This window comes from Lathamus discolor, chromosome 3, assembly GCF_037157495.1.
Source record: "Lathamus discolor isolate bLatDis1 chromosome 3, bLatDis1.hap1, whole genome shotgun sequence".
In the NCBI taxonomy this organism is placed as follows: domain Eukaryota; kingdom Metazoa; phylum Chordata; class Aves; order Psittaciformes; family Psittacidae; genus Lathamus; species Lathamus discolor.
In genome coordinates, this window is record NC_088886.1 from 91,958,304 (window position 1) to 91,986,197 (window position 27,894).

The window sequence follows — 27,894 nt, forward strand, 5'->3', positions numbered from 1 at the left end:
CACACACTGCACCCAAGTAACCTACGCAGGCTTCTGAGCCCTGCCAAGAAAAGCTGGTGGATCGTCCAAACAGGTTAGCTTATGTTTGGTTGGTTTGGTTTTAAACTCGCGGCTCCTGTTGAAGGTTTCCCGGTAAATGCTCAGCAGTAGCACTGCGGTGTGCCCGGCCCTGCAGCTGCCGGGTGAGGCAGGCCGGTGCCGTCACAAGCCGAACTGGCAAGCGAAACCGAAAGCGGCGCCGGAGTTGGAATTAAGCGGGGCCGGCCCGGCGGCAGCCTGAGGAGCCCCGGAACGAAACGGAGCCGCGCTCCTCGCTGACGCCGAGCCGGACCCCCGCCTCCAGAGACCCGTGTCGGCGCAGCAGCAGGGACCTCGCCGCCCCTCCGTGCCCGCTGTCCTGCAGCAGTGTCCCTGCCAGCGCGGCGATGGCAGCGGAGTTGCGAGACGAGCGTTTCCTCTACATGATCTCGTGCTTCAGGCCGCGGCTGAAGCAGTTCATCCGGGTGCAGCCGGTGCTGGACCGGCTCCCTTCGCTCAGCGCGGAGGACAGGCAGAGGGTGCGAGCGGCCGCGATGCAGCGGGGCGAGGTGGAAGGGGCGGAGGAGCTGCTGCGGGCCGTGGAGCGGGGACCCCGCGGGTGTGGCTGGTTCCACGAGTTCTTGCAGGCGCTTGAGCACGGCGGCTGCGGCATGGCAGCCTGCTACGTGAACCCCAGCCTCAGCCAGCTGCCCTCGCCCGCCGAGGAGGCTGACCACGACCTCTGCGTGCAATTGGTACAGCTGCTTCACAGCACTCTCGTGGATAGTATGCGGACCGTGCAGGTGGCCGAGAAGTGCCTGCAGATGGGCATCTTCCAGGATGAGGACCTGGATGGGGTAAGTGGCCTGCCCCCCAGGCCGGTTACCAAACAGTGCCACAGACACAGGCAGCTCCCAGGAGCTGTGGGGCAGATAAGAAGCCACAACTAGAAATGGACTTGTAAGTGTAAAAAGAAGAGGGGAGTGCCCAAACTCGAGGTAAAAGAGAAATGGTGCTCCAGGTAAGCCAGTGAAGACTTGTCAGCAGCAAGTAGGATGCCAGGTAAAAGCCAGGGAAAGAAGAACATGAACAGAGAGTTAAACTAAGCCACTGTCAAAGGAATATGGCTCGCTTTGCCGTTATTTACCATTTTCCACAGACTTTAGGCTCAAAATATCAGTATCTTCCAGACCCTGAACCACACCAGGAAGTAGTGATGGCCTGTAAAGCAAACTTGTGGATTAAGATAGAGACAGTTTAATAGGTAAAGCAAAAGCTGCACTGTAAGCATAGTAAACAAGGGATTCAGTCACCACTTCCCATGGGCAGGCGGGTATTCATCCATTTCTAGGAAAGCAGGGCTCCATCACATGTAATGGTTACTTGGGAAGACAAATGCTGTAACTGTCAATGTCCCCCTGCCTTCCTCCAGCTTTATATTCTGAGCGTGGTGCCATATGGTATGGGATATCCTTTTAGTCAGTTGGGGTCAGTTGTCCCAGCTGTGTCCCCTCCGAACTTCTTGTGCACCTCCAGCCTACTTGCTGGTGGGGTGGGGTGAGGAGCAGACAAGGCCTGGACTCTGTGGAAGCCCAGCTCAGTAGTAACTAAAACATTCCTGTATTATCAATGCTGTTTTCAACACAAATCCAAAACATAGCCCCATAATGGCTACTGTGAAGAGAATTAACTCCACCCCAGCCTAAACCAGCACAGTATGTTTTAATGATGAGAGGGAAATGCATTTGTACTTATACTATTCTTACTAACTTCCCTAAACCATTTCCAAAGTCTGCCTCAGGATTGTGTTTGGTTTTTTATTTTCACCAGATCCATACTGTTACTGACAGTCGTGGGAACAGAGAAGGTGCAAGGGAGCTATTGAGCAGATTAGTGCAGAAGAAAGATTGGTTCTCTCGTTTTTTGATTGCTCTGCGTGAAACCCAACATGGAGGCCTTGCAGATGATTTAAGTGGAAATATAGGAGGTAATAATATTATTTCATTGGCACTAATCTGTGGGGTTTTTTTTAATATCTCCTTTTTGTTCTGTTACTCAGGAAACAATGCAGGGTTCTCCCTGTGTTGAATTCACTGTGACATTGAGACTAATGCTTTCACTTGTCTGGGGATTTCAAGATCAAGTTATTTAGCAGCTTATTTGATAGATTCTTAAACACTTAAAATCCTTATAAACCAATATCAGAATTACAAGAGTAGGCATATAGTTGTAATTAAACTGAATCCTTACCTTTTATAACCTATAGGTTTTCAATGTGATGTTTTTATAATAGTGAAAAATATCCTGAAGATTAATTTGAACAAACAAAATAAACCTTTTCTATATTTCTCATTCAACAAAAGGATTAGTGTTTTCCTTATAGGAATGGTTTACAATATATGCAAGATTTTAAAGTATGCTGCAGTATGTCTCCTCGGGGATAAGACAAGTAAGTCTCAAGACATTCTATGAAATTTACTATGAGTAACAGAATAATTTAGTAAAGAGATTATTAACATAAGTAAACCTAATAGAGCTACGACTTTTAATTCCCGTACAATAATTATGATACTGTAAAGTGATCCCAGTGCTCCTCTGGATTTTAAAGTATGAAAAAGGAGCCAGCCCCCAAATATTCTATCCCTCATTTTTTACAGGGCTTCACGTATGTTTCATAAGATTTTTGAGACTAAATTTTAACAGATTTCCCATTTAGCAGCTTCAGCCTTCTCACTTGAGTTCACCAGAACTATGTACTTTTATCTGCTTCATATGGGACAATGCAATAAGATTGGGATAAAGAGGGGTGTGAAGGTCCCAGCTGAGGACAGGAATCAACCTGTCTTCTGCCAGACACAACTAAGCAGATAAGATTGAGTTCAGTTGTTCAATGCAGTATGTAAATGAATGCGTTTATTCCACAGTTTCTCAGTAATCTTGGGCAGTGCAGGCCCCAAGATAGTTAGCTGCAGATTTTGTAAAGCATAAATTGTGTTACTCTTACCAGAGGATAAGAAAGTTTCCATGTATAGAGTCATATATGTGTGTAGATATGTAAATAGTTTGATTGCTGTAGCATCCACTGATACAAGGTCATGGAAGGGAACCACTAAGAAAGGTTCAATGGGTACCTTGGAAGGGGAAGGGTGGTGCTACATTTTGTCACTCCAGGTTGATTTCTTACAGTAAAATATATTATTAGCAGGCACCTACATATAGACATAAATTAAATCTATTAAATTCTTTGCACTTAATTTTTAATTGCAGAGTAATTGAGTTCCAAATCTGGCAAACCTTGGAATGCAGTCTTATGCAGTTTGATTTTAGTGTTTTTTTAAAGTTTATGATTTTTTGAACAATTTTCTTTTGCCCTTGGAGGATGCCTGGTTCTGCACTAGCCTAGTAAAAATAAAAGAACAGAGAAGTCAAAGGGAAATTATTCCATAAAAGATAAAAGAAGTGGAAGGAGGCAAAACATTTTGTGAAAGCTTTCTCAGGTTTTCTGTTGTGTGGGCAAGTTTTGATGTCCTCTGTAAGATGCATCCGTCTGTGAACTTACAAGACCAATGGAATTGAGAAAGTAGGAAACACAGTCCAGTCCACAAATTCAGTTTTCAGATCTTTATCATGACTACAGATATTTGAGCTTTATGATCAATAACTTTATTAATAAATATTTATTAAAATATCAAACTTCCAAACTGTCAGTGGAGGTGTTTGAGATCAGGTTGTACGAGGCTTTGAGCAACCTGATCTAGTGAAAGATGTAGCTGCCCATGGCAGGGGCTTTGGGACTAGATGATACTTGAAGGTCCCTTCCAATCCAAACCATTCTGTGATTCTGTGATCTGTAAATCAAGACTAAGACCATATGTTATGCTGTTATCTGTGTGAGGTTGGTTCTATTTTTTCTGTGCTCCACACTAAAAGAAATTAGATAGCTTATAGTGCCTTGAAATTTATTTTCTAGGAACAAAGGATAAACAAAATGGGATGAAGACCAGTACAAACGAGGAAGCAGAAGTTACAAGCCAACCAGGTTATGCCATAGTGGAGGATTTGAAACAACAGGAAAATATGAATGATAGTTTCAGCAGTGAGAACAATTTATTGGAAACATCTATTGGAAAGAATTCTGTAGTTTCAGGTATGTCCACTTGTGCTGTACCAGTTAAACTAGCAATTGAGAGAACGTTCTTGATGCATCAGGAACATATGGTACTGTCGGGGAAAAGAATGAATGAAAAAGTAAATCTTGACTTTTTTGGAAGCAGAAAATGCCATTTCTTCCTATGAATTAACAGCAGTAGCAATTTCAAGGGCTGGATCTACAAATTTCTTCAGTTCAAAGAGCTGCTGTAGAAGAACAATATGTTGTCATACTTGAACTAATTAATCTGAAAAGAAAGAGCTGATCAGAAATCAATTTTCTAGCACAGTACTGAATGGCTTAGGAGGACATGGCCCAGAAATCTGAGCATGCTATGTACAGCCTTCACGTAGATGTTTTTTGTATCCTGGTTGTAGTGATGACATCTTATCTGCTATGGGCTGATTGATTTTCTTATAATTGACCAACATCGGTGATCCTTCCTTTCCTCTTAAATAGCACTTTTAACAACTTTGTATTCTTTTTTTATTTACTGTGTGAAGAAATTAGTAATTTTCAAACATTTAATATTTTAATTACAATTATTTGTATTTTTAAATCCATATTTCTATCAAATTAAATGAATATATTAATGTCTTATGTCAGATCTATTCATGGTAGGTTTATACTATCCAGTGAAAACATTAGGTCTACATTGACAACTTCCAGTTTAAATCAAGAGGGATGTTTCTGGACCAGTATAACTGCAACTGCATTGTCGTTCATTCTAGAAGTCTTATAATTCTATACTGGAAAACATTTTTGGTTTTGGTCCAACAACCAATTTTTCTGTTTATTTTAAGTTTTTATATTTACAGAGCATCAAACAACCTTTGTCATTTACATCACATGCTCAGAAGTACATTTTCTAGTACAAATTTTTAGAAATCGTTATGGCCTGTTGTTCATATGGACCCACTTTTAAAAACGTGCCTTGGGAGTTGATTGCAAGCAACAGCAATTATCGGCAACAATTCCCAGACATAGCTGGGAACCAATGATTCAAACATATGCTGCATGATTAAGGAACCATTCATATGTGTTACAAGTTCAGATGGAGCTCAGACAATAGTTACAACTGAGATAAATCCTGCCTGAAATGATTTTAGTGGGTTTACTCAGCCAAAGGAGTAAGACAGCTAAGGCTGCTCTTTTTTTATCAAACATGAATAAATAAGAAAAAAAAAAATTGGCTCTAAAAACTGCAGCCTTTCAGTGTGCAACAGTAGTAGCCTATTTCTCATTTAGCATGATATTAACAGCATATCACAATGTTTTGTAGCAAGTAGTGAATTATTAACTACAGCAAAAATATCATCTTGGTTTTCCTGGATTAGAACATAATTTGGCAGTATAAAGAAGAGGTGCCAAATATTTAATGATGATATAGAATGGATCAGACTTTTAACCTCACTCTTTCAATCCTTTTAAGGTGAGGCTAAGGCTCTTAATTACAGCCTCACTGAAAGCAGGTTGCTGTTAGCCTGACCTTTTACCTGACTCTTGTCAGGTTCAGGGTTACAGATAGCCAGATCTATTCAATATTAAGTAGCCTGCCACAGGCTAATTCTAGCCTGAAAACTATGGTCTGCTCAACACTGAACTGTGCTTAAATTTAAAAGACAGTGGGTATTAGAAGTTTGTGCAGTTGAGTGTTCAAATAAATGGTGTTGAGGGTGTACATAGTATGTGAATTCTAGCAGTTTGGTTCAGGTTGACTGCAGTCTGGTGTGGACTGTATGCCTGCACGTGGCTGGAACACATCTAATTTCATTTCAGCTGGCAGGAGTTCATTTCTTCTGATCCAAACCAGCTCTGTGATATGAACCAGAGTAGTATAAGTGGGAACAATTGACAGGTTCACTGTAAGCATGTGCTTTGAAGTCACACTAAGCTGTCAGCATAGATGCAATGTACCAAGGGCTGCCAGGAGACAGTGCTGCGTGAAGATGGCTGTAGAGGGACTGGCTCACATTGAGCCATCCTGAAGTGCAGTAAGCTTTGATCTCTATGCACTCGTACACACAGACCTAACTGTGCTCAAATCCTTTTTCTATTTCCATACTTTCTGGTGATCTCATAAGACTGTATTTTTAGACCAGGCAGCTGAAAATACAACTGGAGCCCAGATTCTACTTCCAAGTAGGCTGGGAACCCACTTAATTTGCAATTTAATGCTGTCAAGTGTTGTCAGTTTTGCAGCACACTCCCACCATTCCTTCATGTATGGAGAAGGACAATTTTCAAGGAGGGCATATTTCAGGGAGAAAGAAGATTTTTTTAAGCCACTTAGAATTACTGCAGTGTGCATTGTATACAGTGTCCTCTTACTGGAGTAGCTCAGGCAGAGGGAGTGTGAAGGTATGAGGGCATTAGGGTTATAAAGATGAAATAGAAATAGATTGCTTAGCCTAAGTGAAAAATAGAGACATATTGTACATGCAAAAACACAGACAAGAAATTGCACACACAAAAACCAACATAAAAGGAGTAAGTTTGCAGGGTCAGAAGTGAAAAACTTGAATTAAGGCCACAGTTACCTGTATAAACGACAATTTAAATAAATATCAGGTCTGTTTTTCAAGGCCTGATTCATAAAAAAGTTGACTGGAACAAATAATTGCACTGTAATTAACTGGAGATTTCAATAATGTCTCACGAAATGTCGCTTAATTTTTCAGATAGAAAACTGCCCATTGATTTGAAAGTAAGACAAATTTTAATAGCCTCTTTATATTTTAGTCCTTCATTTATATTTTCCAGTGTCTGACACTTACTCTGTGACATAATGTAGCACAGGACAGGAAAGAAAGACTTCTTTAATCTTGCAGAGATCCTTTTTTTTCCCCACTGCATTCCATTGTCTATTCTTGCTTAGTGCAAAGTGACTGAAAATCTTCCTGTGGAATATGCTGCATTACAATGTGCAAGTAGCACTGTAAGGGAAGACTAGTGAAAGTGGTGAAAACAGCTGTTGGAATAATAACTCTTTCATCTTCATTACTTTAGAAAGGGTTACTGTTGTATTTATTTATTTATTTTAAAAGAATTCAAGAAAGTTGCCATAGTTTACAATGACAACATTATTCTAGTCACCTTTCATTTGGAAGACGAGTATTTTACAATATACTTCACCACTGACATTTTCTGTTGAAATATTATTTTGTAGTTGTCCTGGGTTCAGCAGTAGCAGGCATTTTGTCTCCATCTTAGTAGCTGGTGCAGTGCTCTGGTTTTGACTTTCAGCCTGGGAACAGTGCTGATAACACCGATGTTTTTAGTTGTTGCTCAGTAATGTTTACTTTGACCAAGGACTTTCTGAGTCTCATGCTCTGCCAGGGAGGAGGGGAAGCCGGGAGGAAGTAGAGACATAACACCTGACCCAAACTAGCCTAAGAGGTATTCCATACCACAGCACATCATGGCCACTATATAAACTTGGGGCAGTTAGCCGAAAGGGTTTGATCACTGCTGGTTTGGGCTGGGCATCGGTTAGCGGGTGGTGAGCAGTTGTATTCTCTTCCCTTGTTATTTCCCTTATCATTATTGTCATTGGTGGTAGCAGCAGTGGTTTGTGTTATACCTTAGTTACTGGACTGTTCTTATCTCAACCCGCGGGAGTTGCATTCTTTCGATTCTCCTCCCCATCCCTCCGGTAGTGTTTGGGGGGGGGGGGGGCGAAGTGGGGGGGAGTGAGGAGTGGCTGCGTGGTTCTGACTTACCGGCTGGGCTTAAACCACGACAGTAGTGCATGCTGAACATTGTAATTCAGATAATTATGTAAAAAACACTGTAAATGCATATCATCTGCTGCACATACATCTTTCAATGTGTCATTTTAGATGGGAGGCCACATGGAGTAGATACATAAAATTTTAATGAAGTCCTCTCTTTCCTATCCACATGAATTCCTAGAAAGTGAAAAGAGATTGCATTTCTTCATAGTCTGAATTCCCACTACTGCTACTTAGTAGCTTGTCACAGGTCTTTCAACATAGATTATAGCTGGTGAAATTTTCTTCATTTTTCCAGGACAATGCTGTCTTTTAATGTGATATTAAATGCATAAGAGGGAAATCTTATGATTTTGCTGAGAATATATTTTGATTGCATTGATTTCTAGGAGACAAGGGTTTTAATTTAGGTAGAACTTATCTCTAACCTGAACTTCCCCTGTTTGAGTTTAAACCCAATCCCCCATGTCCTGTCGCTACAGTCCCTGATGAAGAGTAGGCCTCCTTCAGATACAGGAAGGTTGCTATGAGGTCTCCATGCAGCCTTCTCTTCTCCAGGCTGAACAGCCCCAACTTTCTCAGCCTGTCTTCGTACAGGAGGTGCTCCAGCCCCCTGATCATCCCCGTGGCCCTTCTCTGGACTTGCTCCAACAGTTCCATATCCTTCTTGTGTTGAAGAAACCAGAACTGCACACAGTATTCCAAGTAGGGTCTCACAAGGGGAGAGCAGAGGGGCAGGATCACCTCTTTCAACCTGCTGGTCACGCTGCTTTTGATGCAGCCCAGGATACAACTTTCTATATGCACTTTAAGCTCAGTTGCAGCGTGCTGCATGTAAGCCAACAGTGTAGGATGAGGCAGATTTTTCCAGAAGAACTGTGTATCTCTTTAGATGCTAAAAGGACTGAGTTTTGGGAAATACAGCTATGCAAGTTACACTTGATACTTGTCCTGAGTTCACCGGTAGCAGTTTTTCTCCTTCTTAGTAGCTGGTGCAGCGCTGTTTAGACTTCCAGCCTGGGAACAGAGCTGATAACACCGATTGTTTTTAATTGTTGTTAAGTAATGTTTATTCTGGCCAAGGACTTTGTGAGTCTCGTGCTTTGCCGGGGACGAGGGGAGGCCGGGAGGAAACAGAGACAGGACACCTGACCCGAGCTAGCCAAAGATGTATTCCATACCACAGTACATGATGCCCAGGGAGGTAACTGGGAGTTACCCGGAAGGGCACACTCTCTCATTGGGGGGGTCGAACTCGTTCGGCAGTGGTATTGTATTCTCTTCCCTTGTTATTTCCCTTCTCATTATTATCATTGGTGGTAGCAGCAGTGGTTTGTGTTATAACTTAGTTACTGGGCTGTTCTTACCTCAACCCGTGGGAGTTACATTCTTTCGATTCTCCTCTCCATCCCTCCTGGAGCGGGGGGGGGGGGGGGGGGGGGACGGACACACGACGACGTGGGAGGTGGCAGGGAGGAAAGAAAGAGGGAGAAAAGGGGGGTGAGTGAGTGAACGAGCTGTGTGGATCGGTTTAAACCACAATACTGAAAAAAGTCAGTGTAATATATTGATTGTCCAGCAGAGGGAGAGCTTAACATTAGAATGTGTACTGTAAACCTTCCAGATTTCTGTGACAGTGTCCCAGTATTCTCTTGGATGTAATGGGATTGTCAGTCTCTGATTTTACTTGTAAACACTTTGGAAAATTTACTAATTCCTTTCTGCTTTTATTTACTGGGAACTGTGGTTTACTCTTTTCATGTTACATGAAGAAACCCTTTAAAAAAAATCACGTTTATTATTTTGATTTTTCTTCGACTACAGATGTAACTCACGTGGCTTGCAGGGAGTAGAAGACAATGTCTTCAGTCTTCCAGCAGCACAGTGTATCCAGTAGACTAACGTGTTTCTTATTTCTTTTTTTTTTTTTTTTTTTTTTTTTGTATTTTTGGGTTTTTGGGGGGTGGTGAGGATGTTGGTTCTTCACCCCTGTGAAAAATTGCAGTAAAACAGGACTAGAGGGGATCATGCAGTTGGTCATGTATGGACCCTTGCTTTCAAGCAAACAGAACATAGATGCCCGGAAAAAATCAACCACGACCCACATTGCCTTACCTCTTCTATGTTTTGTTTTCTCATCTTCCCGTCCATATTTTCTTCTATAAGAAAATTAATCAGTGTTCCCATTTTTTTCTTTAATTGAGATGAAGTTTAATAAAGGTAGTTATAGTTCAGACATCTTTGCCAGGCATTTGTCTAGCTTATTTTAACAACTTGGGGAGAAAGCAAACAATATGCTTTTGCTGTTTGTATTTGTGTAACACATTACTACATTTGTTTGTGCTTTTCTTTTAGAGTCAGATGTCTCTACAGGAGTTAGAAGTGTCAGTAACTTGAATGAAAACCTGGGACAGATGTGCACAAGCAGTGATTCAGGTATGTTTCCCTTTTGTTATTTAGTAATTGCAAAAGGAATTTAGAACAAAAATCAAAAGAAGGCTTTCACTGAACTCTAATTCACAGTATTTAGATGCCAGACTTCCTCTTATTTTGTTGGGAAATAGATGCCATTTTTATGGGTCTGGACTTAAGTCCCAGCCCAAAAGAGATGATTTACTGAGATCATCTGAATAAGCCTCTAGGCATCGCCATCGTAGAAAATGGTCAGTGATGCAGAATGATAGAAACATATAGACTATAAGGGACTTTCTGAAGTCATCCAGTGCAGTTGGCTGTACAGATACTGATAAGGCTGCCACATAGATGTGCTTCTTTTGCTCTCAGAGAGGAGCTAGATTGTGCCTGGCACCCACATAGGGTGGCTGGAAATAGGACAATGCTTTAGAGGCATCTAAGAGTGAGGAGAAGCATTTCCATTGTACTTTCAGAAGAGCAATGAAAGTCCACTTTGGACCCAAGTAGTTTAGTAGCCATGTTTGTAGAAGCAGCCTAATCAGTGGAGGTTACCGTCTGAAGACCTTTGCAAATCTCGCATTTAAACATATTGTGCAAGTTCTCAATATAGTTTGAAACTAAATGTTGGGCTGTGTTTACATAATACTTTGCATACAGCTATGAAGTTGCTATAAATGTATATATGCACAACCTGAGCCCAATTAAACACTGCTGCTGTAAAAGACATCCCAATTTTAGTTCTTCTTTTTTTCAGTCTTAGACCTCAGGCAGGAAGAACAAGATTTACAGCTGTCCATCATGGTGAACAGCCTGTGCACGCCCACGCAGAATTCAGGAGGAACCTTACCTTTTGGAACTTAGCCTTTATAAAGTTTGGGCTGGGACTGGCTTGTACAAGAGCTAGAAACAGTCTGGGTTTCTTTCAGGCCATCTTTGCCTAATAATGCTAGTATTAGATCAACAAAGTCAATGTAAATATTAATATATCATATGCCTGCACAATGTTTATTGTAAATGGTTTTAAAATAGTTTCAAGCTTTTAAAATATTAAAATTCACATATTTTTAAGTACACAGAAAATTCAAGATACATGAAACCTAAACTGCAACCCTCTAGCTAGGATTTTAGCCTATCTATTGCTAACTCTGAAGAATATACTTTGTACTTCTGCCTCAACTGGTGACTCATCAGTCACATTGTATTTATTTTCTTACTGTGTCACATGAAATGGCTGAGCACAGAAGTTTCTGTTCTGTGGACACTCACACTATAGTGGTTAGGCTGACACAAGCTACTGGTATGGGGCAGCACATAAGTATGTATGGCTTGATCCTTTAAGATTCCTGCAAAAACTCAGTAAACTGGGCATTGCCTATATCCAGTAGTCCAGCAGTCCGGCAGAAAAAAAATCTCTACATTTGTGTGAAGAAAGTAGAATCGATTTTTTTCCCCCATGTTTACTCACTATCTGTTCTGTTGTTTACATGTGGGCTTTAAAAATAACTAGTTAAAAAAATCATGCTTTCTAATCATGCCTGGTAAACTCAGTGAGAGCAACTATGAGAAAAAAGCTAAGAGATACAGATGGACTTTGTGATATTTATGGATTTTATAATTTAAAATTTTGCAGTAAGGCTGTTCTGTTAACGGAAATGTTTGGATAGTGTCTTAATGCACTGACATGATTTGGATTTTAATGCAAAGAATCGTGGATTTAGATGGAGTCTTCTGTGCAAGGATTATTTTACAGGAAAGAAAAATGGTGGAATTAGGACAATAGAAGAATAATTATCATGCTTCTTTTATCCCAGAGAGGCAATTCATATGAGCATTGTACAAAGGCAGACAACTTCCCTAAAGTTATACTGCGCACAATGAAATTTTTTTCATGGAATTATATCCTGTGAAAAGATTCCTGTATTAGCCTTTTCTCTAAACAGGGGCTGAGGAAGTTAGGAGAGAGCCAAGTTAAATATTTTTTAGGCCTGGACAGTTAATTGAGGATGTTAAGGAGCTGAAATTTAACCAAACAGATGGGTGATAAAGTGCTAGTTTCAATATGATTGAACTATTGAATTTAGCCAACCAGAAGGCAAACAACGTTCTTCCTCAAAAGAGAGTACTAGAAATCAGATAAGTAACATCAAGTACTCTCTGGTGTGAATTTCCATGTGTTCCAGGTAGAAGTGCACTCACACTAAAAGGCAAAACAAGCAAAAAACACTTAAGAGTGGCATTCAGATGTTTCCATCAGCAGTATTTTATCAAGCTTCATTACTTTTTGTTAGTTTAATTTTATTTAATGGAATCAGGGACACTAGAAAGATACACTTGTTTTGTGTGTAATGTATCAGTGATAATAAAATCCTCATGATTCTTCACTTAAGGATATCATCAGGAAATGAAACTATAGGGTTTCCCCCTCATTTTTACTCTTGTAGAATGAATTTGTGCCTTTTCTTCACTGAGGACAGTTAATCCTCAGAGGGTGATGTAAACATATGTGCAGGAGAATAAAAGCCCCAAACTCCTCTAAAATAAATCCTTCTAATATTCATATATACAACTTCTGACTTCCTAAATATTTGTAAACTCATGAGATCTTCTTACTGCCTGAACTAATGCAACAGCACTTTCTACTTTTAATTTTTGAACATTGTTTGTTTCACCTGTGAGCCATAGATTTCAACTCTCTGCCACTGCATTTTATATGATAGATGGAAGGTTTGGGCCTTCATGTGACAAATATATACGGCTTTTTAGCGAACAGCTCAATTGCATTATGTGTGAGTCAGTCTGGAAGCAGTGCAATCTACCATGAATAGGTGTGATACATTCTGCAGTTAGCTCTATCTTGTATGGGCAATTGAATTTTCTTATCTGTTTGATCTTTATACTTTATAACTCCCTTCATCATTTTTAAGTGGTCCCTATCTCTCTTTCTTTCTATGGCTCCATCTTTTCTTTCATCCTCTGGGAAGTATTTAAAAAGGTGGCTCACAATCAATTAAATTTCAGTACTGATGAAAGAGAACGTCACATAAGATTGGCTGGATTATAAATGCTGCAGCTCGGAACACAACCTTTGTTGGTCCCACTGCTACTGAACTGTATCGTTTGAATTCATACATGATAATAGTAGTGTCAACATAGATGGTTGAAGACGTACGGTGGCTTATGCCACCTACCCTGGTTGGTGACTGAATGTAAGCAGTTCTGATTTAGAATTACACAGGTCCACAGAGCAGCATTGCCTATGCTAACATGCACTATTTATTCAGAAGATGTTTCTGATAGGAAATTAATAATTTTCCCTTTGACATTTGTTGAATAATCTGATAAATGTTCTATGCCTTTTGTTTGATACTTGTATTTCTTTGTACCCTTAGATGAAGAGGAGAGCAGAGCTTCACCTGAGCCAGATCTGGTCCTGAGAGATTACCAGATGGAAGTTGCAAAGCCAGCACTGAATGGGGAGAATATTATAATATGTCTCCCTACAGGCAGTGGTAAAACCAGAGTGGCTGTTTACATTACCAAAGAACATTTGGATAAAAAGAAAAGAGCATCAGAGCCTGGAAAAGTTATAGTCCTTGTTAATAAGGTATGTTTGTCCATTTTTTAAAAAATAGTATCTTTTTTAAACCTCATGCACTATTAATATAGAACTTGGAAAATGAATATAAACACGTAACTTGGCTTCTCCAGATCTGACTATGTACAAAGACATACAGCCCTAGGCTGTCATCTCCATTGCACTGTCATCATGGTGAAAGCACAATTGATTTTAGTTTACCCCAGTGGAAATGCAAATTTAGATTTTCCCTAATAGCCGCATTATTGGAAAAAGTACAATTTCATTTTAGAATGAATAGAACTGAAATAATCTTTTAAAAATAAAAATATTTTTCACGTTCTGGTTTGGATTCGGTAGTGAAGGCCACCTAATGAGTCTCACAGTAGTTAGGGAATATTCTGTCAGATTTTCTGCTAATTACTGTAATTTTTACAGTTAAATTTAGTGCATATAATATAAAGTAATATTCTGTTGTAACATTGCTATATGGAAATAAGTTTATTTAAAAATTTTATAAAACCAATAAAAGGTATGGATATCCTTTTGTAAGAATAAAATTGATAGCATGTTACAAGTTTGGCTTAAGAGCCAGAGCATTTGTGATTTGTTTGTTCTTTCTAAGGCACAGTTAAGCCAAAGCTGTTGGACAAAAAAGTTTTGTAGGAGCAGTTGGAGGGGGGGGATTGCTTTGAAAATTTGTAATGCTTGGTTTTGTTTTTCTGTGTTTGCAGTTTTTTAATCCTACCCTTCAGAGAATAAAGCGGATTATTTGCTCTTTTAGCAAAGTATATTTTGTGCAAAGTGTGTGTTCACCTAACCGCATGTCTAGCAAACAGTCGTTTAGTTTTTAATCCTATATATGCTCTGATTTAAATTCTTTGGAAACTTTTATTCAGGTGCCATTGGTGGAACAGCATTTACGAAAGGAGTTTAGTCCATTCCTGAAGCCCTGGTATCATGTCATTGGTTTAAGTGGTGATTCTCAGCTGAAAATCTCATTTCCTGAAGTTGTCAGAAGAAATGATGTCATCATCTGTACAGCACAGATCCTTGAGAATTCACTGCTAAATGCAGACAAAGAAGTTGAAGAAGGTGTCCACTTATCAGGCAAGCTTTTAATTCTAAAATATTTACAGAAGGGCTAAAAGTATGTCTCTATTCTAGAAAACATTAGATTTGCAAAAGAAGTACTTGCCTGAGTGTTAAAAGAAGCAGCAGAGAAACCTGAGGGATCAGTCTCTGTCAGTGCCTAGAGCTGACTGGAGTATTGCTTGATCCAAACTAACTACTACATACAGAGCTGCTTGGGTACCCCAGAATTGCCTCCCCTTCTTCAGATTGCTTTTTTATTATCCTAGGCAGAGCACCAGAGATTTTCTTATACTTACTTCCTTTCCACTGCACCTAAGTTAATAAACATGCCCAAATCTGAATCATTTGGGAATGCTGTATAGAGGCACCTGAACATTTCTACAGGAACTGCTGACCTGATCACAACTGGGCTGAGTCCCAGCCAACTTGTGTAATGAAGTGGTTTTTTGAATGGGTTTCACACCTTGAAGTTCCCTTCATAAGAAGCTATATTTTCTCAAGAACTGAGAAATTTAGGTTTGCAACCACATCACTGCAGTCCAACGACCTTCCTGAACCACCTGTGCACAGAAAATCAAATTTCCCCAGTGACATGGTGCACTAGTTTGTTTTCCTAGTTGCAGCAGTTGGTTTAGCCTTTAAATAAAATTTCCATTGTTCAGTCTCCACCTTTCTTTAAGTTCTTCAGAGGTGAAGTTACATGGTGTTTTCTCTAGCAGAAACACCAACTGGGAATGTTCTAGCTCTATATTAATTTCCAACATCTGCTGCCAGTTTTTGCAAACTCATTGGTAGTGATACAGTTTGAGCACACTAATGTGTAAACAAGACCATGGAAATTATCAGGATTAGAAAATAAAATAGGAAAAAAAGAGAGTTTAACCCTGATCATTGCAGTGATCTGCTTTACAGTCATTTCTGCAAACATTTGTTGAATTGTAGGAAACGGCATCAAATCAGAGTTACTAGCCAGCCATGAGAAGAGTGGGAGCTTCATAAACCAGTTTCACTGAAGAAACAGAGAAATATTCATAAGTGTGTCAGATCAGAACCGTAAAATACATGTCACTGGCTGCATATGCAGGTAGATTAAAAAAAAAAAAAAAGTTTTCTATATTTGTAAGAAATTGAAAACAAATGGAAAATAATCTTAATTTTCCTTTTCATATAGTACTTTACCTGTTGCATGTAAATATGATCTGACTAAAAGCACATAATACCTGGCTGAATCTTCATCAGTTTCCTCCACTACAAAAGAAAGATGATTGGTAGTACTCCCACCATCTGTTTTGTTCTTTCCAGTGGCACATCCATAAAGCAATATAAATCTTTTAACTGAACAGGAATATGGAGGAAATCTCTGTATTGCTATAAAATAGAAGCATATTTTGGTCAGGACAGGTCTTTCTAGAATGTCTAGAAGGTTCTAACATATTAGGTATCTTCTCATAAACAAGCAGTATGTAGTTTGTCAGATACAGTTGTGGATATAAAAAATAGGATTGAGTTAAACTGTGATATGTTCTTAGCACTGTTTATTAAAAATATCTCTCTGAAATCCTTTTTACCATCAGATTGTTTTTGCAAAAATGGAAAAGCTTTTTGCTCTTCATGAAATGTGAAACTACTTGACGTATCAGCACTGCAGCAAAACATCCAAAGTCTGTTAAATATATACAACCTCCATCCATGCCTTCCTCCAGCACTTCAAATTTCCTAATAAGTTAGGGCTCAAACAAACCAGTGGGTTATCTTCAACAGTCTCCTTACCTGTAACCTGATTTAGTCACACAAATTCTACATTTGAAAGAAAATTAATAATTTTGGGCTAATTTTTTTGAGTTTTGTTTTGTTGGGTTTTTTCCAGATTTTTCACTCATCATTATTGATGAGTGTCATCACACTCAAAAGGAAGGTGTCTACAACAACATAATGCGACGTTACTTAAAAGAAAAAAAGAAGAACAGGAAGTTGGCAAAAGAAAACAAACCACTGATCCCACAGCCTCAGATTCTGGGACTTACAGCCTCACCTGGTGTAGGAGGTGCAACATCCTATTCCAAAGCTGAAGAACATATTCTGAAAGTAAATAGCCCTCACACTTACAAACCATGAAAGAGATTGTCTTGTTCAAGTAAAACTTTTAAAGTCAGTGTTAGTCTCCAAATATATAAGCTGATTTATCTTTTTCGTGTGTACATGGGAGTTCAGCTCACACTATAGAACAAATGGACCCACTACAAACTAATGAAAATCCATGAGCAAATAAAGATTACTTTACAGGGAAGTGGGATTATTGGAAAGTAAAAAGATTGTCTCACTTGAAAAAATATTCTCAAGATCAGAGGTAAGAAATGCAAAAAAATGTGAGGTTTTAGTTAATAAAATCTTATTTTTCCACTGATGGATTAGGATTTGCTGTGTATTCCTAAATCCTAGAGAGAACACAGTTTTATATCTGTATATCTAGCGTGATTAAACTGGGCTTTGGCTGCAAGAAAGTGAAAAACAAATTTGAATACTTAAGCAAGCAGAAACCACTTGTGAGATACAGGTAGTACACAAATGTGTGTCTTCACAGCAATTAGTTGCTCACTGAGAGGGGAGTATTGTGTACTTGCGTAAATACCTGACTGAAGATAACTGGTTATATTCTATACTTAAAGAAACTATTTTACTTGAAATTCAATGGATTTATGTTAGTAATACAAAAGTAGAGTTTATCCCAGTACTTCAGTGAAAACTCCTGACTAGCAGATTGCACAAGAACAGAATGTGATATTGAATAGGTAGGCCTGTAAGAAGCTTTTAGGTTCTATGGGTGTAGAATAGAATTGTGAGGTATTTTGAGACAAAAACTTTCTGGCAATGGATAAAGCAGAGAATTCCTTTTCATCATCTCTGAAATCTCAATGAGAGGATATTGGGGTTTGTATTGAAAGAAATTTAATCCGAATATGCAAACTCAAATAGATAACAACTGCTGAAGACATTCAAAGGTTGCCTTCAAGACTTCCTTTCCTGTTTTCTCTGATGGTAACAATTTTAAGGTTTCCCGTTATTGCTTTAGACTTAGTGACAGAAATGTATGTATTTAACTTCTCAGAAAAGATCAAAAGTGAAAGAAGTCCAGTTTAGTTGTGCAGTTAGCAAAACATTTCCTCCATCTTTTCCAAGAAGGATAATTCAAAATTATTTTCTACTCTCCTGACCAGCTCTTACTTTTACAATTACTCACTAACATTTTTTTTTTCTATTTCTTTATTGATTTTATCTGGTTTGTACTCCAAAATCTACTCTTCCAAAGTATTGATGGCATGTTTTCTTTTTCAAAATACCCTTATACCCTTATACCTTATACCCTGACCTGCAATCTTTTTCCTGTGCGCAAGGATCACTTCTGGCCTAAAAAGTGACTTGTTCAGCTTATCTGAAATGCTTTTCAAAGACTTGACCTTTCTTATGATGGTAGGGTCTGAATCCAATCTTTGTAGGAAGAAAATATAGTTATATAAACCCCAGTGTTTAAATGAGAAGCTCTGCTGCATTAGTTCATTAGATGTTTTAGTAGTTTTCATTAAATGTTAAAAGAAATAACGTGTTTTCTCTCAGATCTGTGCCAATCTTGATGCATGTAGAATCATGACTGTTGAGAAGCATGCCTCCCAACTGAAGAATCAGGTGAAGGAACCTTTTAAGAAGACTGTGATTGCAGATGACAAAAAAAGGGTATGGGTTTTTTTCAAACAAATCACTGTTCTATTGCCCTTTAAAAGTGTGTTGTACAGTATTAAAAACTTTCGGCTAATGCTCTTTTTCTATAGATTTATGGTGCTAATAGTGCTAATTTTAACATGCGTGTATTATTTAGCTGCTGCTTTCCTCTGTATGGCAAAGTACAGTAAAGTCAAACAGAACTAATTTTTTACTTGTGTGAGTTATGCTTTTAAGGTATCTGGTCAAAAGACTTTCTGAACCATAGTTGAAATGCTTGCACTGGAGTAATATTGCATTCACACACACAAAAAAAAAAAAAGTTGTTTCACAATATCATCTTTGTAATATTCTGAACTATTTATTTCCATAACTCTGAGTGCACACAGCAACCTTAGGTTTAACATTTTTAAAAATTACTCTGTGTGGTACTAACAAGTGTTTTTGTTGCCAGAAGATGCTTACTTACTCTAGTAATCAATGTATTTCTAGGATCCATTTAGAGAGAGAATAACTGAGATCATGACAGAGATTCAAAACTATTGCCAGCTTCATCCAAACTCTGAGTTTGGAACTCAGCCATATGAACAGTGGGTGATCAGAGAAGAGAAAAAAGGTAACTGCATAACAAAAATATCCCAGCTTTGGATTTCTTTGGGCCATCCTATATACGGCCATGTCTTTGTATTTTTTGTTCACTTTTAGCTGCAAAAGAAGAAAAACGCAAGGAACGTGTCTGTGCAGAACACCTGAAGAAATATAATGATGCTCTCCAGATAAATGATACCATCCGAATGGTAGATGCGTACAATCACCTGAATAACTTTTATAAGGATGAGAAAAGTAAGAAGACAGTAAGGAGTGATGATGATGATGATGCACCAGCAGTATCAAAACAGGATGAAACAGATTCATTTCTAATAAGTTTATTTCATGGTAAGTTAGACATACATTGAGATATTTAATATTTGAAATCCATAGATTATACATTAACGTGACTTTCATAGGGCCGATTAATTATTACATACTAGAGGTTGCCATGTTGTTTATTATGACAGTATCTGATGTTCCAGTTCATACAGTATGGAGCACGTTAAACAATATAGTGTGATCATATCCCAACATGTAATAGTTCTTCAGCTTTGGCCCAAGGGTACTTTATTTTTTCTGAAAGAGTATTTGCTGATTATAAGTAAAAACTATTCTCTGCTTTTCTCCAGTAAAGTGTCCCTGAGGATACTCTGATAGATACGTCAAACATGTATTCCAGTAGACGCTCTAGAGGGGCAAAATGTTGAGTAAATGGAATATAAAAGTAATGAAATGACACCTTTTATCCAATCCTTTCTGCCAAGCTTTGTTTGTCTATGTACTAAGAGATGGGAGTGATGGTCCTGTGTAAGTTTCAGGTAAACAGCAATTAGTGAGAGAATTAAACAGAGGATTAAATTGCAAAGACCAAAATTAGTTGCTCTTTGTTCATACCATTCAGACCTCTGAACTAGGATTCATTTATTCCTTCACACAGTAATCTTTTTTTGCCTCTGTTTTCCCCATTACTGCATTTTCAAGGAGGAAGAAGTAGACAAGTTTGCTCCTCTTCCCTACAGCTCCTGGGAAGTACAAAGGAAAATAGATTTTACTATAGCATGTACCCCAGCTTCATGTATCCTATGAACTACAAATTTAGAATCCCATTGTTAAAAAATTCAGGAAATTTTAAAAAAATCTTTCAGAAAAATAATTAGATTAAATAATGTCATCGTGGTTTTTAATGACTCTTCATACCTGTCTTAAGCTAGAAAACTAGTTCTATCCCAGCTGAAACCAGGACATTAGATTGCTTTAATTTCTGTAGGTAAATGAAATTCAAGGAAGCTGATACTGAAAATTTGGGTTTTTTTCCAATTTTACCACTGAAGGTGCCAGGAGTAGCTTTTTAGAGTATCTAAAACTTCTCCTTCCAGCTTTGAAGTGGAGTTAATCTTTGGGTGATAAACTCACTGCAGCCCTTGGTATGTTTAACTAAGGGGCCATCATGGGAATTTGTTACATCTATCTACTTTTTGTATGTATTTGTATGTTTGATTACATTCCAAAATATGATAAGAATGTAGTTAGAAAGCCACTGCCTAAGTGGCGTAGTAGTTTGTGATACATTGACTACCACTGTATTGGTACTACTACACCTTCCACTAGACCAGGTTGCTCAAAGCTCCATCCAGCCTGGCCTTGAACACTTCCGATGATGGGGCATCCAACAGTTTCTCTGGGCAACCTCTTCCAGTAACTCACCACCCTCACAGTAAAGAATGTCTTTGTAATATCTAACCTAAATCTACCCTCCTTCAGTTTGAAGCCATCATTCATTTAACATTTCACTGAGCATATTCAAATGCCTTTAAAAAGTGCAATACCAGTACCAATGTGCGCATCCTGGTGTCTATTACATTGCATGCTTCTAGTGAGGATTCCCACTTCAGTGAATGTTCCAAGGAGAATTTATGTCTAAATTTATAAAAACATTATCAGCTCTGAGGGCTGTGCATATTAATCTGTTTCCCCTTGAAAAACTTCCTGTTATTTTAAAACTGCTTTGCAGAAATTATAAGCTGTGATGTAGCTCTTTAATACTTACGCATAACTCTGTGCCACTTCTGGTGTGTAGACAGTGTTTTTTTAATTTTGCTTATTTTTACCACGAAATATAGATCAAGTGTATGTTTAAAAGTTAATGGTGATTTATTTTGATTGATTAGTGTATTTTTAATAAATGTAAACATAGTTGGAAAAATAAGTGGTGTGCCACTGCTCTTCAAACTGGATGTGACTTAGCCGTGCTGGGAGTTGTATAGAAAGCTGCTCTTTCTCTTGTTGTTCTTTCTTTTTTTTTCTAGAGTTGTTATTTTACATGGTTACTTTTCCTTAATTTATGTCTCCTATTTTTAAAGCAAAAAAGAAACAGCTGAAAGAGTTGGCTAGAATGCCAGAATATGAAAATGAGAACCTAACACAGTTGCGAAAAACTTTAATGGAGGAGTTCACAAAGACTGAGGCACCTAGAGGAATTATTTTCACAAAGACACGGCTAAGCGCCTTTGCTCTATTCCAGTGGATTAAGGATAACCCAAAATTTGAAGAAGTGGGAATTAAGGCCCATTATCTTATTGGTGCTGGACATAACAGTGAAATGAAACCCATGACTCAGGTACAGAACTATGCACTACAGCATTAAAATCTTGTACATGATTTGAGAAAAGAACTTAGTTTGGTACTAGACAGCAGACTGAGGTTTAGAACCCTGGAGAGCTCTGGTTTCATACCTGGCAGCAATTTACTTTCATAATCTTCAGGATAGATCAATAACAATGTCAGAACAATTCTCTTTCTACAACAAACGAGTTTTTTGGTTTTGGATTCTATGGCAATAGGAGTAACAGCCAGCTATTTCCTAGAGGAGTATGTAGTCAAAAAGGACAGGAGTTGTAATGAGGCATGGGAAGAAGTGAACAAAACCACAGTAGCAAAAATGCAATAGCTAAATGAGATTATATTTACCAGGACAACAGTAATTCAAATTATATTTAGTCCCTACATTGAAAAAAATTACAATGTTGATTATGCCTGTCTTTTTCTGATACCATCCCTTCATCAACTTACACTGGTTTATATGCATGCTTTACACTGACACATAATCATTGAAAGAGTATTTGCTAAAATTTTGCATGAAAATATCCCAATTGATCTCTCAACAGTCTATCTAGTACCACTTTGTTGACTTCATATACAATATCTCTGTGATGATTTATACCTTCAGATTCAACATTTCTAAAACAAAATATGTCAGTGTCCTAAAACCTCTTTACTGTTCTGCTTTTTACTGCACATAAAATTGCAACCTCAGCATTTAAGCAAAAATGGTGTCGTTTACTGCTGGTCCATTTCCTTCAGTTGTTCTCAGTTTGAAAAAGAGTTAAGAATTGTTCTCTCAAAATTTCTTGTTTTCTATTAAAATTTTATATTTAATTTGTGCACCACATTGCACAAACAAAACCATAGCCTGTCCATTTTTAAATTGAATATAGCAAACAGGTAGTTCCTGTCCTATGCTCAAGTGTCTTTGAAATATCCAGCTAATTCAGAAGTCTGTGTTTTGGATGCTTTATTTTTCAACTTCGTCATTTTCTGTGCTTTTTGTGCTGCCCAGATCACCCAAATTACAGCCCCCATTTATTATGGGGAATTTTAAGTACTTTGGAACTTGACTTGAAAATGCTGAATTCTGTACTTCAAACTGAAATTACCGACGTGTTAGAAATCCAGAACCTCCGAATAAGTACTTAAAGAATTCAAAAATGATAGAGCAACTACATTATCAAAACTCCCAGTGCCTATGAAATAGGATACAAATCTCCAAGCTTGGTTACCTTAGAAAGGCTGGCTTCTGCTCCCTTATCCCCCAAAAAAGGCACTGAACACCTATTATATTCATAGGAACTCTGTGCTTGTGATCTTGAAAGATGCTTAAATGCAGTTGTTGAAGCCACTTGATGTTTGGCACTCCACTATGAAATGATTGAACTATATTCCTTAAACCTCTTAATTAGAATAAACTGATGACAGAAACTAAAACTGAAAGTTAATGTACTGAGTTTTAGTTTGTTTTTTTCATGTACAGAATGAGCAACGGGAAGTTATTGATAAATTCCGAGGTGGAAATTTGAATTTACTTATTGCTACTACTGTAGCTGAGGAAGGCCTAGACATCAAAGAGTGTAACATTGTTATTCGCTATGGCCTCGTCACGAATGAAATTGCTATGGTGCAGGTATGAGTTTACAGATAACTTCTTTTTTTGAAGTGCTTTTTGCTTGGAATATGCAAGTGGTAAATCATATACCTGGGGTTTGGAGATAACTCTGAAACACTCCATGCTAAAAGAGAAAATGCTCTTGCAACAAGGTTCATTTCCAGTTGCTATCCTCAGTTTGTACGCAGTGTAATATTCGCCTCCATGTGTAAAGGTATAACATCCATTTAAAGCTCTCTCTTAATAGAAAAGGTATGAAAATACAATCAGGAGACTGGCTGATGTAAAAGAAATTTGTACCACCAACAGCAAAAGGAAATAATTGCATATCAGAATACCATTTTTTCCATGTTCTCACTAAATTTGTGAACACAAATATTTATATATTTAATATTTAAATGTATGTTTACTTTTTGGTGATAAAATATAGTTTCTGCTTTGCAAAATGCTATGCCAGTTACAAACGTCCTGAGTATTATTTTCATGGATATCTTTGATAATGCAGAAACGGTATGTGCTATTCACTGATTCTTTATTTGTCTGAGTGAAGTGGAAGAAAGTCCTCTGGGGGGACACTGCATAAGGAACAGTACATGTCTTGCCTTACAAAAGGAAGGAATTGCCTTACAAAAGCAAGGAATTCCTTCCTTACTAGGACGATGTTGTGTGGTGGTGTTGTGCTGTTTATTTTGCATTCCTTGCAAATTGCAGGCTCGTGGTCGAGCTCGAGCTGATGAGAGCACCTATGCACTTGTCGCTTCAAGTGGCTCAGGAGCTGTTGAACGTGAAGATGTTAATATTTTCCGTGAGAAAATGATGTATAAAGCCATTCAGAATGTCCAGAAGATGCCACAGGAAGAGTACTTAAAGAAGGTAATTACTGCAAGTCTGCACTTTTCTCTTTAAAGATGAGAAAGAAATACTTTCTATTTGAAATCTGTTTAGGGGAGGAAAACTTAAAATAATATTAGTTACTACATATTGCCTTGAATTCTTTGTCAATACTTGTTTTATAATTTATGTTTTCTGGGCCTTTAGAAAAGTATGCTTTTCCATTGGTAAAGGTGGAAACACATAAGTCGGGAAAACAGACTAGAAGTCGAGTTGTTAATGAACTGGGTAAAATAACTGAAAAAGAAAACTATTACTATTGTTCCACCAGAATATTACAGTGCTCTCACTGATCTGTTTCTAGATTCAGAATTTCCAGTGTCAAAGTATAGTAGAAAAAGAAATGAAGGCAAAGAGACATCAGCACAAGACATGCAAGATAAATCCTTCACTAATAACATTCCTATGCAAAAATTGCCACAAGCTGGTATGTTCTGGGGAAGACATACGAGTTATTGAAAACATGCATCATGTCAGTGTGAAAAGAGATTTCCAGTAAGTGTTTATGAACTACTTCATCTCTTTCCAACAAAAGAACAGATTTTCTTTTCAGCAGGGCTGCACAAGGCCTGTAACCCTCTAGGCCCTGTGAGGGGAAAAAAAAAAGATTATTCCATATTGTCAAGTCCTATGCTCTGTGGAGTTTAAAGTTAACGAGTTTGAGGGAAATGTTCATTCTTACCCCTGATTTCAAGGTTGTCCTGGTTTTGGTTGGGATAGAGTTAATTTTTTTCTTAGCAGGTGGTGCAGTGCCATGTTTTGTATTTAGTATGAGAATAATGCTGATAATTCACTGATGTTTTAGTTGTTACCAAGTAGTGCTTACTCTGAAGTCAAGGACTTCTCAGTTTCCCATGCTCTGCCAGTGAGGAGGGGCACAAGAAGCCAGGGAGCACAGCCTGACCTGAACTAGCCCAAGGGGTATTACATGCCTTAGAACATCATGCTCAGCATATAAACTGGGGAAGTTGTCCAGAAGGGGCAGATCACTGCTTGGGGTTGGGCTGGGTATTGGTCAGCGGATAGTGAGCAATTGTATTGTGCACCACTTGGGTTTCTTGGGGTTTATTCCTGCTCTTTTTTCTTTTATTATTATTATAATAATAATAATAGACTTTATTTCAATTTTTAAACTGTTCTTATCTCAACCCACGGGGTTTACCGTTTTCCAACTCCCCTCCCCAGCCCACCCAGCACTGGGGGGCAGTGAGCTAGGGCTGCATGGTACTTAGTTGCAGCTGGGGTTAAACCACAACAGGTTAGCAGAGTTTGAAACTTTGGAAAAGGATACAGGGTCTGTGGTAATATTAAGTATGTCACTTATTATATAATATAGTATGTATTCCACAGTACCACTAACCAAAGATGAGCATCAGTTAACTACACACTTATACCAGTAACAGGCCCACGATAAGAGTTTGACTATGACCAGTGACTCAAGCAACGTATCGGCCCCAAGCTGTGCATTGACAATTGTATTTTTTGAGGATGTGCATACTGGTGACATACCTCTTCTAGTTCTTCCAGTGTTCTCGCTTCTTAGCTACATTGCAAGAAATGCAGTGTAGTTTGGTAAACGTTTGTGCTAAACCGCTTAACTTTTCTGTGCCATGATGGTAGGAGGTGACTCTCTCTTACCACTTATAATGGACATTTAGAGTCCAAGAAAATGTTTTAATTCAACTTCAATTGCATTTGCATACTGCGGGAAATTTGTAATGGGTAGTGTACATTACAGATCGCTCATGCTTTATTAATTGTATAACAGACATCATCCTACCAAGTTACTGCCCTCTAAAGTTTTAGTTTCTTTGAGGCATAACTGGCCTTTTACAAAAATTTGTAAAGATTTTGTGTCTTTGTGAAGAGTTACGAGAAATTAGTACCCATATGTTGAAAAAATTAAAGTTGAACTGCAGCCCTAAACATTAAACTTTTACCAAAGTTTTTACCATGAAATTGGCTTGCCAGCTTAACGTTGCCCATCAATTCCAACTACAGGGTAATAATTCTTACAGTCTCACTGCACAGGCTAGTAGTAACCTTCAAGACCAAGCACTCCCTCAACTAAATGGTGTAAGAATGTGCTAGATCTATCCCTGATTATAACAGCCTGCTGCTCCTATTTGAAGGTGTATAAGGGTGCATGCAGCTCCTTAAATGCTATGAAAGGAGGCATGGAAGACACCTGTATTTCACTATTACATAGGAGCATGAAAGGACCTTGCATTTTCTCCATCTCCTGAATGTTCACAACAGTCAGAGTTTATGAACTTCTACATTTCATATCTGACGTCAGCAATTGTATTCACTGTTTCTTTAAGTCCGTATGTAGCAGCAAATCTGATGCACACTGTCTGACTTTTTCAGAAGTCTGTACCATACAAGAGAAAATAAGACACTGCAAGATAAGAATGCTGATTACCAGACAAATGGAGAAGTTATATGTAAAGATTGTGGACAAGTGAGGAAAAACTTACTTTCATACTTTTATGGTGGTGGTGGTGTCTGTATTTATTTTTGCCTAATGATCTTGTCTATTTTATCTGAAATGTAATTTTCATATACTTGTAGGCTTGGGGAAATATGATGGTTCACCGAGGTCTTGACCTGCCTTGTCTAAAGATTATAAATTTTGTGATTGTGTTTGAAGACAAGAAGACAAGAAAAGAAATTTTTAAGAAATGGAGAGAGCTGCCCATCAAGTTCCCTGGTTTTGATTATGCAGCTCATTGTCCTTCAAGTGATGAAGATTAAGGACTTAAAATGAAAATTAAAAGCCCTTCAACTTTTCTCTTCCTGCTGATTAGAAGCTCCTTTGTCCTGTAAGAAGTGCTGCATCACATAGTATGAAAGCCCCTGGCCCTGAGGAAACTGTCTTGAAGAGGGAAAAAAAAAACAAACAAGGAAGGAGAAGGATGAAGCCACAGGGCTGCTGTCTGCACTCAGATCTCCCCCTGTACTCCATGGAACAAATTCCCATCTCTACTCACTACAGTCCATCAAGGGGTGACAACACTGTCAGAAGTGTGTTAGGTGACCTGTTGTCAAGCATAGACCATAGGACAGATATCTTGAGATGTGCCATGGTGATCATTTTCTGTTTTTCTTCCTGCTATAACACTTTTGAAGATAGTGTTTCAAAAGAGAAGCTGTGTTAAAAAATCAGCTGGGTGTTATTTCTGCATCAGTGTTGCTTCATCAGCGTTTTCATTACTGAGTTCTTCCCCTCTTATCTTTAGCTGTAAGCTCATACATTTTGACAGACTAAAACTAAGTTTCTGTTAAAAGACATTTCAAAAAATCAAGCCCTTAACCTGACTTGATTATTAATGACCTAATTATGACTTGATTATTATTAACGTAAAATTATTTTACTGTCCAAGAAGCACAATGCCAAGTGATTTTGTGTGTTATTTTAATTGGATTGTTAGACTGACTAAATAATGAGGTATGTATTTTTTTCAATAAATTACTATAATGATTAACCTTT

At 38.2% G+C, this 27,894-nt stretch overlaps 1 protein-coding gene across 2 annotated transcripts; it reads left to right on the plus strand.

Annotated features, from left to right (window-relative positions):
• The first annotated feature begins 264 nt into the window (after nucleotides 1-264).
• Nucleotides 265-27,894, plus strand: IFIH1 (interferon induced with helicase C domain 1). 2 transcript variants are annotated; one of them, XM_065670560.1, is made up of 17 exons: nucleotides 265-875; nucleotides 1,849-2,005; nucleotides 2,402-2,467; nucleotides 3,989-4,165; nucleotides 10,258-10,338; nucleotides 13,707-13,921; nucleotides 14,791-15,001; nucleotides 16,854-17,071; nucleotides 18,599-18,715; nucleotides 19,193-19,316; nucleotides 19,406-19,636; nucleotides 21,652-21,908; nucleotides 23,379-23,528; nucleotides 24,222-24,383; nucleotides 24,706-24,896; nucleotides 26,772-26,865; nucleotides 26,976-27,894. In XM_065670560.1, the coding sequence occupies exons 1-17, from the start codon at nucleotides 426-428 to the stop codon at nucleotides 27,156-27,158; spliced, it is 3,084 nt and encodes a 1,027-aa protein (XP_065526632.1). In that variant the 5' UTR covers nucleotides 265-425; the 3' UTR covers nucleotides 27,159-27,894. The 2 variants fall into 2 exon arrangements, with proteins under 2 accessions (XP_065526632.1, XP_065526633.1); XM_065670561.1 differs by lacking the exon at nucleotides 2,402-2,467.